The sequence below is a fragment of the Schistocerca nitens genome, chromosome 10, assembly GCF_023898315.1.
Source record: "Schistocerca nitens isolate TAMUIC-IGC-003100 chromosome 10, iqSchNite1.1, whole genome shotgun sequence".
In the NCBI taxonomy this organism is placed as follows: Eukaryota; Metazoa; Arthropoda; class Insecta; order Orthoptera; family Acrididae; genus Schistocerca; species Schistocerca nitens.
In genome coordinates, this window is record NC_064623.1 from 74295557 (window position 1) to 74308968 (window position 13412).

The window sequence follows — 13412 nt, forward strand, 5'->3', positions numbered from 1 at the left end:
CTGTTTTGATGAAGTATAATGATGAGTAAAAGTAAAGTTATTAGAAATCCTCTGAAGGCTTTTAAGAAAAGGAGAAATGTTGGAAAGCCAAAGGTATGTGTTATTACTCTAAACAATAAAGACGATGAAAATCCCCAACATAGCTTGTGTCCCAAAGAAAAAGACAGTTGGTGTAAATATAACAAAGGATTGCTAACTGGTGAAGTGTACACTCATAAGCATAGTCTGCCTCATGCAATAATGGAGGTGATAAAACCTATTTTCAGAGACTTAGCAGCACCTGAACTGTTGAAAAAGTGTATTCACGGAAAAACTCAAAACCCCAATGAAAGTGTAAATAGTGTTATATGGTCGAGAATCCCCAAGACTGTATTTGTTGGAATAGAAACACTTCACTTTGGTGTGTATGATGCTGTTGCGACTTTCAATGATGGCAACATTGTAAGGTGCAAGGTATTTAGAAATATGGGAATGAAGATAGGTTCTAACATGGTACGAGCGATGCTTGCTTTAGACAAGGAACGCCTTCGGGCTGCAGACAGGGCTGTAAAGAGTCTAGAAATAGAAGCAAGAGTAAACAGGAGGAGGAACAAGAGGAAGCTGGAGGAGGAGTTTGCAGAGGATGAAGATAATCCATCCTATGAACCTGGAATGCACTAAAAAGTTAATCCAATCTTTGTCGCTCGATTCCCAAAACTTTTATTTTCTCATACTAATTACATGTTTTCTAAGGATCTTCCAAACATATTTGTTTCAAACTTTCAGTAAATGTTACACAGTACCTTCTGCATAATTTAACACAGCCTTTTTCCAAAAAACTGTATATTTTTGAATATATAAATAAAAAATTGCAAAAAAAATGTTGTGAATTTTCATTACAATTGGAAAAAAATCATCTTTAATAACGGAACTAAAATTTTGTAAAATCCCTGTGTTAAGTTGTAGCCCATATTCCAATAAAAAATCTGTAAAAAGTTCAACTTCCTACCTCAAATACTTTGTGAGGAAAGATGTAATTTATAAGCGTTATTTTAACATTGCAAGTATAGGGCGTTCCGGAGCCCCTTAACAAAAGAGTACAAGCTTAGAAAGCATGGTACTCTTAGATATTGTCTAACACTTTCACCAAGTTTGTTGGTGGGGAGAAGGGGGAAGGGGCCTCATGAAGTTGCTTGAGTGGGTAAGCGGTCGCTGGCAGTTAGTCGATGTCGTCACTGGTGGACATGGAGGCCGCGCTGTTGGCGAGAAATTCTGCTGCTCCAGTGGCTCCACACCACGAGTGTCAGACAACTCGGCAGCGCTGCAGACGTTAATAATGAAAGGCGCAGCAACACATCATTCTGATGATAACGTCATTAAAGACTTTCATCGGAATGCTGTATCGCCACATTACAAACTTCCAGGAAAGTGGTCCTGAGGTTATGATTAACGCAGTGGGAAAATTAATTTTGCATTTCTTAATTCTACTGTACAATGGTATTAATTGTATAAAGGTATTAATTGTGTGAGAATAAGCCCTACAAGTGTTCTATACGTGAGCCAAGCTGGTACACCTACACACCATTTATCTGCTGGTACACCTACACCATTTATCTGTTACATTGCAAATGCCACATTCGGGTATTCGTGATTTTAAAATTAACAACGGATATTAGTTTCCCAGCGTCTAACTAGATATTTCCATCGCCATCAATGACATATTATGGAGAAGATTTGCGGCAAATGGTTTCCCCTACCTCTAGTTTCAGTAGGACTGACATCTGCTGACAGTAACAAATTCATAAAGGAACGAACTAACCTATCTATGTGATTAATATGACCCATAGAAATAAATATTGTAACATTCAGAAGACAACAATGAAATTAGTTGCAGCTTTTAATGAAAAAATTCTTGCAGATACTTCAGCATACACAGTTATGCATGGTAAAAAGGATCTAAGTTACGATGCGAAACAGAGAATTTTAACTGACAATGTTTAACCTCTGTGGAAGTGGCAGTGAAAAATGTATTGGCAGTGGGTACATACTACAAGGGCATGATAGCAAAGCTTTGCCTATGTCTTTGAAGACTTCATATGATGGATTTTATAACTGGAAAGGTAAACTCTATGGAGAAATTCTGCAACACTTCACGCTTTTAACCAAAAATAATTATGCATTCGTGTTTGATCTGCATGTTTCAACATAGCTCTAAAATGTTAACATAATAGCTCTCATTGAATCAAATGTTTTACAAATGATAGACAAAAGTAAGATCTGAGCAAATAGGGATTGGAGATACGTTCTTTCCTGGTTTTTCGAGCTGTTTTCCTTTTGAGCCGAGCGCTAATGGGAGGACCACACTCTTTCTAAGTTAAAGATGATAAATCTCCACTCCAACCAAAGGTAGTTTATAATAACAGGCACAAAACAGTGTACTGTCAACAGCCTTAAAAAGTAGACAAAATTAAGCTGCAAAAATATACACAACAACCAGCAGCAGCAAATACTATTTTATAAGTTTCAAAAGTTTTAATTGCCACATGTAAGATGGTAGATATGATGAATACAACCCAAATTTTCGTAAAATGAACATTAACTAACGAACTACATAAATGTTATGTGTAAAAATTATGGTCATACCATGAACATTTAGTTAATGTGAACCCAAACCGTGAGACACTATTCTTGTGATGCATGTTTTATAAAAAACGGGAACTCTAGTGGAATGCCCATTACAGACAATGTTCAAATGTATGCATGGCCTTTCCAGCGGTCCATATAGCGTCCTCATGTCACGAACATTTTTTGTTCGTTACGAATTAATAAAATGAGCGACTCTAATAGAAGAAACTCTGTACAACTAGTGAAAATGAATATCAGTGGTCAAAGAGTATAAGATTGTTAATTCTACGAAATGTTACTTTGGAGAAAATCAATGACGATAGAGACCTGATACAGTGTGCAACGAAACAGTACATTTATATAAAATTTACATATATAATTTGTTACTATATTAATTGTTACGAATTAGCGTTGTAGAAAGTATTAATGATGTTGGTAGTAAGTTGTCGTAGTAGACCACACTTCTTACTCACAGAGCAGATGCCTTTGTTCGTGTTTCCGGCACACAGTGTACTTTCAATAATGAAACCCGGTCCGTAGTCTTCCTCGCACACTGAATTGGGAATTACTGTCACCTCTGTGTACAGGAGAGTATCAGAATGGTTTTTGCCTGTAACGAGAAAAAACTCAGTCATGTCACATTCGTGTCTCTTTACGAACGCGAAAATCCAGTAACTCTACCCTTCAGTACCAACATAAAACTAATTAGTACTATCGGTCCAAAGTACTTGCAGTACAAGGATCTTTGCAATAATTTTTTGCAATAATTTGTGAACGCTGATCCATTGTTTGCCAAACTCAATTTGACCAGTTTATTTTATTATGGCAGAGACTGAATCAAGTTGCATATCATGAATGAAGCACATGTTTTTGGACATAGCTACATACTCGTTATTTACTAATACAGGGAAACCACAGAGAAACATACTATATTTTGTTCTCATGTACAGGGTTATTACAAATGATTGAAGCGATTTCACAGCTCTACAATAACTTTATTATTTGAGATATTTTCACAATGCTTTGCACACACATACAAAAACTCAAAACGTTTTTTTAGGCATTCACAAATGTTCGATATGTGCCCCTTTAGTGATTCGGCAGACATCAAGCCGATAATCAAGTTCCTCCCACACTCGGCGCAGCATGTCCCCATCAATGAGTTCGAAAGCATCGTTGATGCGAGCTCGCAGTTCTGGCACGTTTCTTGGTAGAGGAGGTTTAAACACTGAATCTTTCACATAACCCCACAGAAAGAAATCGCATGGGGTTAAGTCGGGAGAGCGTGGAGGCCGTGACATGAATTGCTGATCATGATCTCCACCACGACCGATCCATCGGTTTTCCAATCTCCTGTTTAAGAAATGCCGAACATCATGATGGAAGTGCGGTGGAGCACCATCCTGTTGAAAGGCGCTGTCGGTCTCCAGTTGTGGCATGGGTCAATTTTCCGGCATGTCCAGATACACGTGTCCTGTAACGTTTTCTTCGCAGAAGAAAAAGGGGCCGTAAACTTTAAACCGTGAGATTGCACAAAACACGTTAACTTTTGGTGAATTGCGAATTTGCTGCACGAATGCGTGAGGATTCTCTACCGCCCAGATTCGCACATTGTGTCTGTTCACTTCACCATTAAGAAAAAATGTTGCTTCATCACTGAAAACAAGTTTCGCACTGAACGCATCCTCTTCCATGAGCTGTTGCAACCGCGCCGAAAATTCAAAGCGTTTGACTTTATCATCGGGTGTCAGGGCTTGTAGCAATTGTAAACGGTAAGGCTTCTGCTTTAGCCTTTCCCGTAAGATTTTCCAAACCGTCGGATGTGGTACGTTTAGCTCCCTGCTTGCTTTATTCGGCGACTTCCGCGGGCTACGCGTGAAACTTGCCCGCACGCGTTCAATCGTTTCTTCGCTCACTGCAGGCCGACCCGTTGATTTCCCCTTACAGAGGCATCCAGAAGCTTTAAACTGCGCATACCATGGCCGAATGGAGTTAGCAGTTGATGGATCTTTGTTGAACTTCGTCCTGAAGTGTCGTTGCACTGTTATGACTGATTGATGTGAGTGCATTTCAAGCACGACATACGCTTTCTCGGCTCCTGTCGCCATTTTGTCTCACTGCGCTCTCGAGCGCTCTGGCGGCAGAAACCTGAAGTGCGGCTTCAGCCGAACAAAACTATGAGTTTTTCTACGTATCTGTAGTGTGTCGTCACCATATGTCAACGAATGGAGCTACAGTGAATTTATGAAATCGCTTCAATCATTTGTAATAGCACTGTATATGCATATTAGTTTGCAGCTAGTTGAGCAGTGCGTGTCTCATGTTCGTGCCATCTCTTATTTAACATCCTACACTCCTGGAAATGGAAAAAAGAACACATTGACACCGGTGTGTCAGACCCACCATACTTGCTCCGGACACTGCGAGAGGGCTGTACAAGCAATGATCACACGCACGGCACAGCGGACACACCAGGAACCGCCGTGTTGGCCGTCGAATGGCGCTAGCTGCGCAGCATTTGTGCACCGCCGCCGTCAGTGTCAGCCAGTTTGCCGTGGCATACGGACCTCCATCGCAGTCTTTAACACTGGTAGCATGCCGCGACAGCGTGGACGTGAACCGTATGTGCAGTTGACGGACTTTGAGCGAGGGCGTATAGTGGGCATGCGGGAGGCCGGGTGGACGTACGGCCGAATTGCTAAACACGTGGGGCGTGAGGTCTCCACAGTACATCGAAGTTGTCGCCAGTGGTCGGCGGAAGGTGCACGTGCCCGTCGACCTGGGACCGGACCGCAGCGACGCACGGATGCACGCAAAGACCGTAGGATCCTACGCAGTGCCGTAGGGGACCGCACCGCCACTTCCCAGCAAATTAGGGACACTGTTGCTCCTGGGGTATCGGCGAGGACCATTCGCAACCGTCTCCATGAAGCTGGGCTACGGTCCCGCACACCGTTAGGCCGTCTTCAGCTCACGCCCCAACATCGTGCAGCCCGCCTCCAGTGGTGTCGCAACAGGCGTGAATGGAGGGACGAATGGAGACGTGTCGTCTTCAGCGATGAGAGTCGCTTCTGCCTTGGTGCCGATGATGGTCGTATGCGTGTTTGGCGCCGTGCAGGTGAGCGCCACAATCAGGACTGCATACGACCGAGGCACACAGGGCCAACACCCGGCATCATGGTGTGGGGAGCGATCTCCTACATTGGCCGTACACCACTGGTGATCGGCGAGGGGACACTGAATAGTGCACGGTACATCCAAACCGTCATCGAACCCATCGTTCTACTATTCCTAGACCGGCAAGGGAACTTGCTGTTCCAACAGGACAATGCACGTCCGCATGTATCCCGTGCCACCCAACGTGCTCTAGAAGGTGTAAGTCAACTACCCTGGCCAGCAAGATCTCCGGATCTGTCCCCCATTGAGCATGTTTGGGACTGGATGAAGCATCGTCTCACGCGGTCTGCACGTCCAGCACGAATGCTGGTCCAACTGAGGCGCCAGGTGGAAATGGCATGGCAAGCCGTTCCACAGGACTACATCCAGCATCTCTACGATCGTCTCCATGGGAGAATAGCAGCCTGCATTGCTGCGAAAGGTGGATATACACTGTACTAGTGCCGACATTGTGCATGCTCTGTTGCCTGTGTCTATGTGCCTGTGGTTCTGTCAGTGTGATCATGTGATGTATCTGACCCCAGGAATGTGTTAATAAAGTTTCCCCTTCCTGGGACAATGAATTCACGGTGTTCTTATTTCAATTTCCAGGAGTGTATCATTTGAGTGCGGACCACCTTGGTTGGTCGTCTTGTCGGACGACGAGTATCTTGGCCAGCGATCGCTTATGGGTTGCCTGCGTGTGCCGACTCGTGATTCTTCTCTGTTATTGTACAGTCAGCCGTTAGCATTGTCTGGTTCACAGTGCAAGTGTTTGTGAAACTGCGTGTAGTTGGTGTGATTTTGATTGACAAGTTATTTTAAATGTTGTCGGCGTACTGGCTCAGAGGAGTCGGTTGATTGGTGTGGATCAGTCAGGAAATCTCCACGCGGCGCAGTGGGCCGGGCCCGCTGGCAGTGTCTACGCAGTGTCAGAGAGTGTGGGAGCTGTTCCGATTGCTACTGGGTTCGCGGCTCACCGACCCAGGACATCAGAGTTGAGTGGTGATTTAATTACCGAAGCCAGACTGTTCACATTGTACCGTTGGTTTCCATGGTCGGCTGTTGGGGGTATTCCTGTAAGCAACAGCGAGTGTTCGAGTTGGCGAAAGTTTGACCACCATCCGGTGGAGTTTAACTGTATTTTGGTTATTTGAAGTCCAAGTGTGCCAGCGGAATTCTCTGCGTTGTGGCCGTTAGCGTTCCGGTTACCTGCCCTGGCCGCTGACATAAAATTCAGGCAGTGTCGTTTCCTCATCGTGTTGTCGCTGTCCAACACGTGTGTGTAGTTTTGACAGCTTATGCATACTCAGTTGTGGGTGGCTACGCCTTTACGTTTTGGCATTGGAGTTCCTTGTGTACTGGTCGGGTGGAAAGCAAGTCGTCTTGTCGGTAGGTCCGTTGACTGTCTCTTGGTTGGGTTGTCGGCAGATCGGGTATAGTTGGGCTGACTACCTGTCTGTCCTAAGCGAACGTTAATATCTCAAGTGCAGACCGACCCCCGAAAACGTCTGAGCGCCTTTTCTTATTGGTGTTTGATTGTGTATTTTAATGGCTTTTTGTTGGGTTTTAAATAATGGGCCTTCAGCCACTTTAAAATTGAAAGTTTCTTACTTGTCAAGTCTTGCATTGTTTGGGCCTTCAGCCTCATTTATTTTTTTTTTTTTTTTGATGAAGCTTTGAGCCATCTGCCTTTCCAAATTTGTTGTAGTTGTGTTTTTAAATAATGGACCTTCAGCCGCTTTAAAATTTAAATTTCTTTCTTGTTAAATCTTAGATTGTTTGGGCCTTCAGTCTGTGTAAAATATTGTTTAAAGATAAAGCTTTGGACCTTCTGCCTACTAAAAATTACTTTAGTTGTTTTAAGTAATCGACCTTCAGCCGTTTTTAAATTAAAGTTCTTGTCTTTCAAGTATCAGACTGTGTGGGTCCTTCAGCCTAATAGGAGATAAGCCCTTCTGCCTTGTGTTTTTTTAACTAATTTTAGCTACAGTCTTAAATCATGAGCCTTCAGCCGTCTTTAAATTAAACTTGTTTACCTTTCAAGTGCTAGATTTGTTGGGCTTTCTGCCAAGTTATAAAAAAATGGTTCAAATGGCTCTGAGCACTATGGGACTTAACATCTGTGATCATCAGTTCCCCTAGAACTTAGAACTACTTAAACCTAACTAACCTAAGGACATTACACACTTCCATGCCCAAGGCAGGATTGGAACCTGAGACCGTAGCGGTCACGCGGTTCCAAACTGAAGCGCCTAGAACCGCACGGCCACACCGGCCGGCTGCCAAGTTATAGAACTAACTTACGTGAGGCCTTCTTCCTTCTAAATATTCTTTTTTGAGTCTGAATTTTAAGTTAGTGGCTTTCAGCCGTTTTTAAGTTTAAGTGATTGTGCCCCTAAGGCATAAGATAGTGTGGCCTATTCAGCCGGTAACTAAGTTCAAAAATTTCTGCTGTATTGTTTTGACAACTAAATAATGTTATATGTGTTTGAGTGTAACTGACAGCCCCCATTTTGGCCCCATTTTACAATACCAACTACCTGTGAACATTTTTGTCTGATGAGGTCCATCTCATGTTGCAATATTTATGCTCCGAGGGTGATACTGTGTTCCAAGAAATCAGGATCGCTATTCACACAGCTCGCGTCGTCCAGGGCTGGTCTTGTGCAAAAGGGAATGAATTATCGCATCTCCCGTGGCCACAATAATCACCAGAATCCAATATTACTGAAGCTTTGTGGTCTACTTTGGAGAGAGGTACGTGATCGCTATCCACCTGCATCATCCTTACTTGGACTGACCACTGTTTTGCAGGAAGAATGGTATAAGATTCCCTTGAAAACCGTATAGGACCAGTATTTATCCATTTCGAAACGACTGGACGCTATTTTGGATGCCAATAGTTTTCCTACTTCGTATTAGGCGATGGTAATAAGAGGCGTGTATTATTAAATAAGGTCCGTTTTGTTGTAGACACTAGCAGTTCGCGCGCATACCGCAACGAGCGCGTGCGTCGTGTTCCACCAAGCATCGGGAACAACTGTGCTCAATTTCAGCTCTGTAGCTAACCTGTACGGTTCTGTCCTGTGCTTTCAAAAAGATTGTCAACTCGCCCGCCCCGTGTGAGGTTCGCTCAGTGATACGGTTTTTGCCAGTAAGGAATTTGTCTGCTGCAGAAATTCATCGACACATTTGCAAAGTGTACGGTGATACTGTTATGAGTGAAAGCAAAGTGCGTACGTGGGTACGAGAACTCAAGCACTTCCGTGACAACGTCCATGATGGAGACCGCTCCGGTCGCCCTTCTTTGCTTACAGACGATTTGGTGGCTTCAGTTGAAGCGAGGATTCGTGAGAACACGCGCTTCACAATAACAGGTCTCTCAAACGAATTTCCTGACGTGTCGAGATTAGCGCTGTACAGCATTGTTTCTGAACACCTAAAGTTTAGGAAACTGTGCTCCTGTTGGGTCCCGAAACTCCTAACAGAGGACCACAAAAACCAAACATTTGAGTGTGCGATGAAGTTCTTCACTCGTTATCACGAAGAAGGTGACGGCTTCTTGAGTCAGATCGTAACTGGAGACGAAAGATAGGTTTCGCACATCACGCCCGAATCTAAGCAACAGAGCGTGGAATGGAGACACACACACTCGCCTCTAAAGGTGAAGCCCAAACAGACTCTGTCCCAGCGCAAAATCATGGCGTTGGTGTTTTGGGATAGGCATGGTGTTTTGTTGGTCGACTTCTTGCAACGAGGAACCACTATCAATGCAGAAGCATACTACCAAACTCTGAGAAAGCTATGCAGAGTGATTCAAAACAAAAGATGCGGCATGCTGACAAAGGGAATTGTCCTTCTCCATGACAATGCAAGACCTCATACTGCAGGTCAGACCCACAATTTATTGGACAGTTTTGGCTGGGAAGTTTTAGACCACCCACCTGACAGTCCTGATCTTGCCCCGAGCGATTACCATCTGTTCCTCCACCTCAAACAACACCTCAGTGGCAACCGTTACAATGATGACGACGACGTGAAAACGGCAGTGCACTCTTGGTTATTGGAGCAGGCGGATAGTTTTTATGAAGAGGGTATTTTAAAATTGGTTGAGACATATGTTACGTGTTTGAACAAACTCTGCAACTACGTCGAAAAACAGAGTGAAGTATGTACATTCTGAAAATAAATTTACTTTTTTGAAATAACCTTTCGTAGTGTACTTATGTTCAAACGGACCTTAATTAAGAAGCACGCCTCGTAATGGGATACAGTGGTCGACCATCTCATCACAAACCACAAATTTCTGTAATCTGTGCTGCTACTGAACTATGTACGAGGTGCGGCTAGAAAAAAACCGGACTGATGCTGGAAAAAACATTTATTTACAATTATTTACAATTTCATGTTATCTCCTTCAATGTACTCTCCTCCTCGGTCTCTACACCGCTCCATACGAATTTTCCACTGTTGATAGCAATGCTGCAGATCATTTTCGGTAAGTCCATACATTACTTCCGTCGCTTTTTCTTTTACTGCTTCAACAGTCTCAAATCTAGTTCCCTTCAAAGCTGACTTGACTTTAGGGAAAAGAAAAGAGTCACAGGGGGCCAAATCAGGTGAGAAGGGTGGATGATCTAAGATGGGAATGTTGTGTTTTGCCAAAAACGTCGTCACTGACAACGCACTGTGAGCTGGGGCATTGTCTTGGTGAAGGATCCATGACTTTTTTCTCCACAAATCGTTCCGTTTTCTCCGTACTCCCTCACGTAGGGTAGCCAGGACGCTAATGTAGTAATGCTGATTCACTGTTTGTCCCTCTGGTACCCAATCAATGTGCACAATCCCTTTGATGTCAAAAAAAACAATCATCATTGCCTTGAATTTCGATTTTGACATTCGTGCTTTTTTTTTTGTCGTGGAGAACCAGGAGTTTTCCAATGCATCGATTGGCGTTTAGTTTCGGGATCGTAAGTAAAAAACCACGATTCATCGCAAGTAATAACATTTTGTAAGAAGGTGGGATCACTTTCAATGTTTTCCAGGATGTCAGAACAAATCATTCTTCGGCGTTCCTTCTGTTCAATTGTGAGACACTTTGGAGCCATTTTTGAACACACTTTGTTCATGTTGAAACTTTCATGAAGAATCTGCCTAACACTTTCCTTGTCAACTCCTGTTAACTCAGACACTGCTCTGATTGTTAAACGGCGATCTTGTCGAACAAGTTTACCGATTTTTTCAATGTTTGCATCAGTTTTTGCTGACAATGGTCTGCCAGTGCGAGTGTCATCACTGGTGTCTTCGCGGCCATCTTTAAATCGTTTAAACCACTCAAACACTTGTGTTCGCGATAAAAAATCATCGCCGTACACTTGTTGTAACATTACAAACGTTTCGCTTGCAGATTTTCCTAGTTTGAAACAAAATTTGATGTTAACACGCTGTTCTTTCTGTACACTCAACATTTTCCGACGCACAGACAAAACGTCAACTACTTAAAACAGACACCACGGGCAGATTGAGTGCAGGAGGCAAATGAAACTCGAGCAGTAGGCGGAGCGAGAGTCACGTGACAGGCCACGCGACTTTCAGCCTTATTGCATTCGTTTCATTGTTTCACCAGTACTAGTCCGGTTTTTTTCCAGCCACACCTCGTATTCATTTGGGATGATGAACCAAACTGTGCCCTATGGTAATTAGATGGAAGGGACTGGATTTTTGTGAATGCCTGCTGGAAGTTGCACAGCCATCATGTATTAGTGCCAGTACTGAAGAATGGATTAGGTGGTGTTACGGTGTGGAAGCATTAGGATGAGATGCCTGTATTACGCTTAACAAATCGCTAAATGTGGAAGGATGTGAACACATTTAACACGACAGTAGACAGCATACAGAGAGGAACAGACTAGACGGTTACTGATTCTGTCAGTATGAAAGAGCACTCTGTCATAGGGCAGCATTTGTGAGGCAATGGTTTGTCGATAGTAAAATTCGCGAAATGGACTGGTTTGCCCAGAGTCCCGACCTGAATGCAATGGAACATAATTTGACAGGACAGAACGTCGACTTCACTCCAGACCCAGCGTCCAACACCTTCTCTGGTGCCGGCTCTTTCGGACAAAGGCTGCCATGCCTACTCAGACATTCAGTCCCATCATTGATATTGTCTCCAGCAGAAATCAAGCCGTTATAAAGATGATGAGTAGACACACACCATATTCATCTACATCTACATCCATACTCCGCAAGCCACCTGACGGTGTGTTGCGGAGGGTACCTTGAGTACCTCTATCGGTTCTCCCTTCTATTCCAGTCTCGTATTGTTCGTGGAAAGAAGGATTGTCGGTATGCCTCTGTGTGGGCTCTAATCTCTCTGATTTTATCCTCATGGTCTCTTCGCGAGATATGCGTAGGAGGGAGCAATATACTGCTTGACTCCTCGGTGAAGGTATGTTCTAGAAACTTCAACAAAAGCCCGAACCGAGCTACTGAGCGTCTCTCCTGCAGAGTCTTCCACTGGAGTTTATCTATCATCTCCGTAACGTTTTCGCGATTACTAAATGATCCTGTAACGAAGCGCGCTGCTCTCCGTTGGATCTTCTCTATCTCTTCTATCAACCCTATCTGGTACGGATCCCACACTGCTGAGCAGTATTCATGCAGTGGGCGAACAAGCCTACTGTAACCTACTTCCTTTGTTTTCGGATTGCTTTTCCTTAGGATTCTTCCAATGAATCTCAGTCTGGCATCTGCTTTACCGACGATCAACTTTATATTACCATTCCATTTTAAATCACTCCTAATGCGAACTCCCAGATAATTTATGGAATTAACTGCTTCCAGTTGCTGACCTGCTATATTGTAGCTAAATTATAAGGGATCTTTCTTTCTATGTATTCGCAGAACATTACACTTGTCTACATTGAGATTCAATTGCCATTCCCTGCACCATGCGTCAATTCGCTGCAGATCCTCCTGCATTTCAGTACAATTTTCAAATTGTTACAACCTCTCGATATACCATAGCATCATCCGCAAAAAGCCTCAGAGAACTTCCGATGTCATCCACAAGGTCATTTATGTATATTGTGAATAGCAACGGTCCTACGACACTCGCCTGCGGCACACCTGAAATCACTCTTACTTCGGAAGACTTCTCTCCATTGAGAATGACATGTTGCGTTCTGTTATCTAAGAACTCTTCAATCCAATCACACAATTGGTCTGATAGTCCGTATGCTCTTACTTTATTCATTAAACGACTGTGGGGAACTGTATCGAACGCCTTGCGGAATTCAAGAAACACGGCATCTACCTGGGAACCTGTGTCTATGGCCCTCTGAGTCTCGTGGACGAACAGTAATAGGTGTCCCATTGCTTTTGACCAGCTAATGAATCTCTAAAATGCCCCCAGTACAATGAAGACGGTATAGAAAACTGCTGATACAACGCAAACTGTCCCTTGCGTAAACAAAGCAAAAGCCATAAACAGGTTCATAATTTATAATACCTACCTGTGTTTTTGGGCAGCCCCCCACGGGCTGAGAAGCGTGAGGTTTTGCTCTCTCATAAGGATAAGTTATATAGTTTGTAATAACAGTTTGTTTCGTACAGATTAAACATTAGATGAGTATGCTACTTTGTTT

General features: G+C 43.5%; 1 protein-coding gene across 1 annotated transcript in view; it reads right to left on the reverse strand.

Annotated features, from left to right (window-relative positions):
* Positions 1 to 13412, reverse strand: part of LOC126209884 (brachyurin-like) — a 139422-nt gene that overhangs the window by 37366 nt on the left and 88644 nt on the right. The window contains exon 5 of the mRNA XM_049939008.1: positions 3078 to 3214. Coding sequence (XP_049794965.1) covers positions 3078 to 3214 — 137 coding nt within the window. The remainder of the gene's footprint in view (positions 1 to 3077; positions 3215 to 13412) is intronic.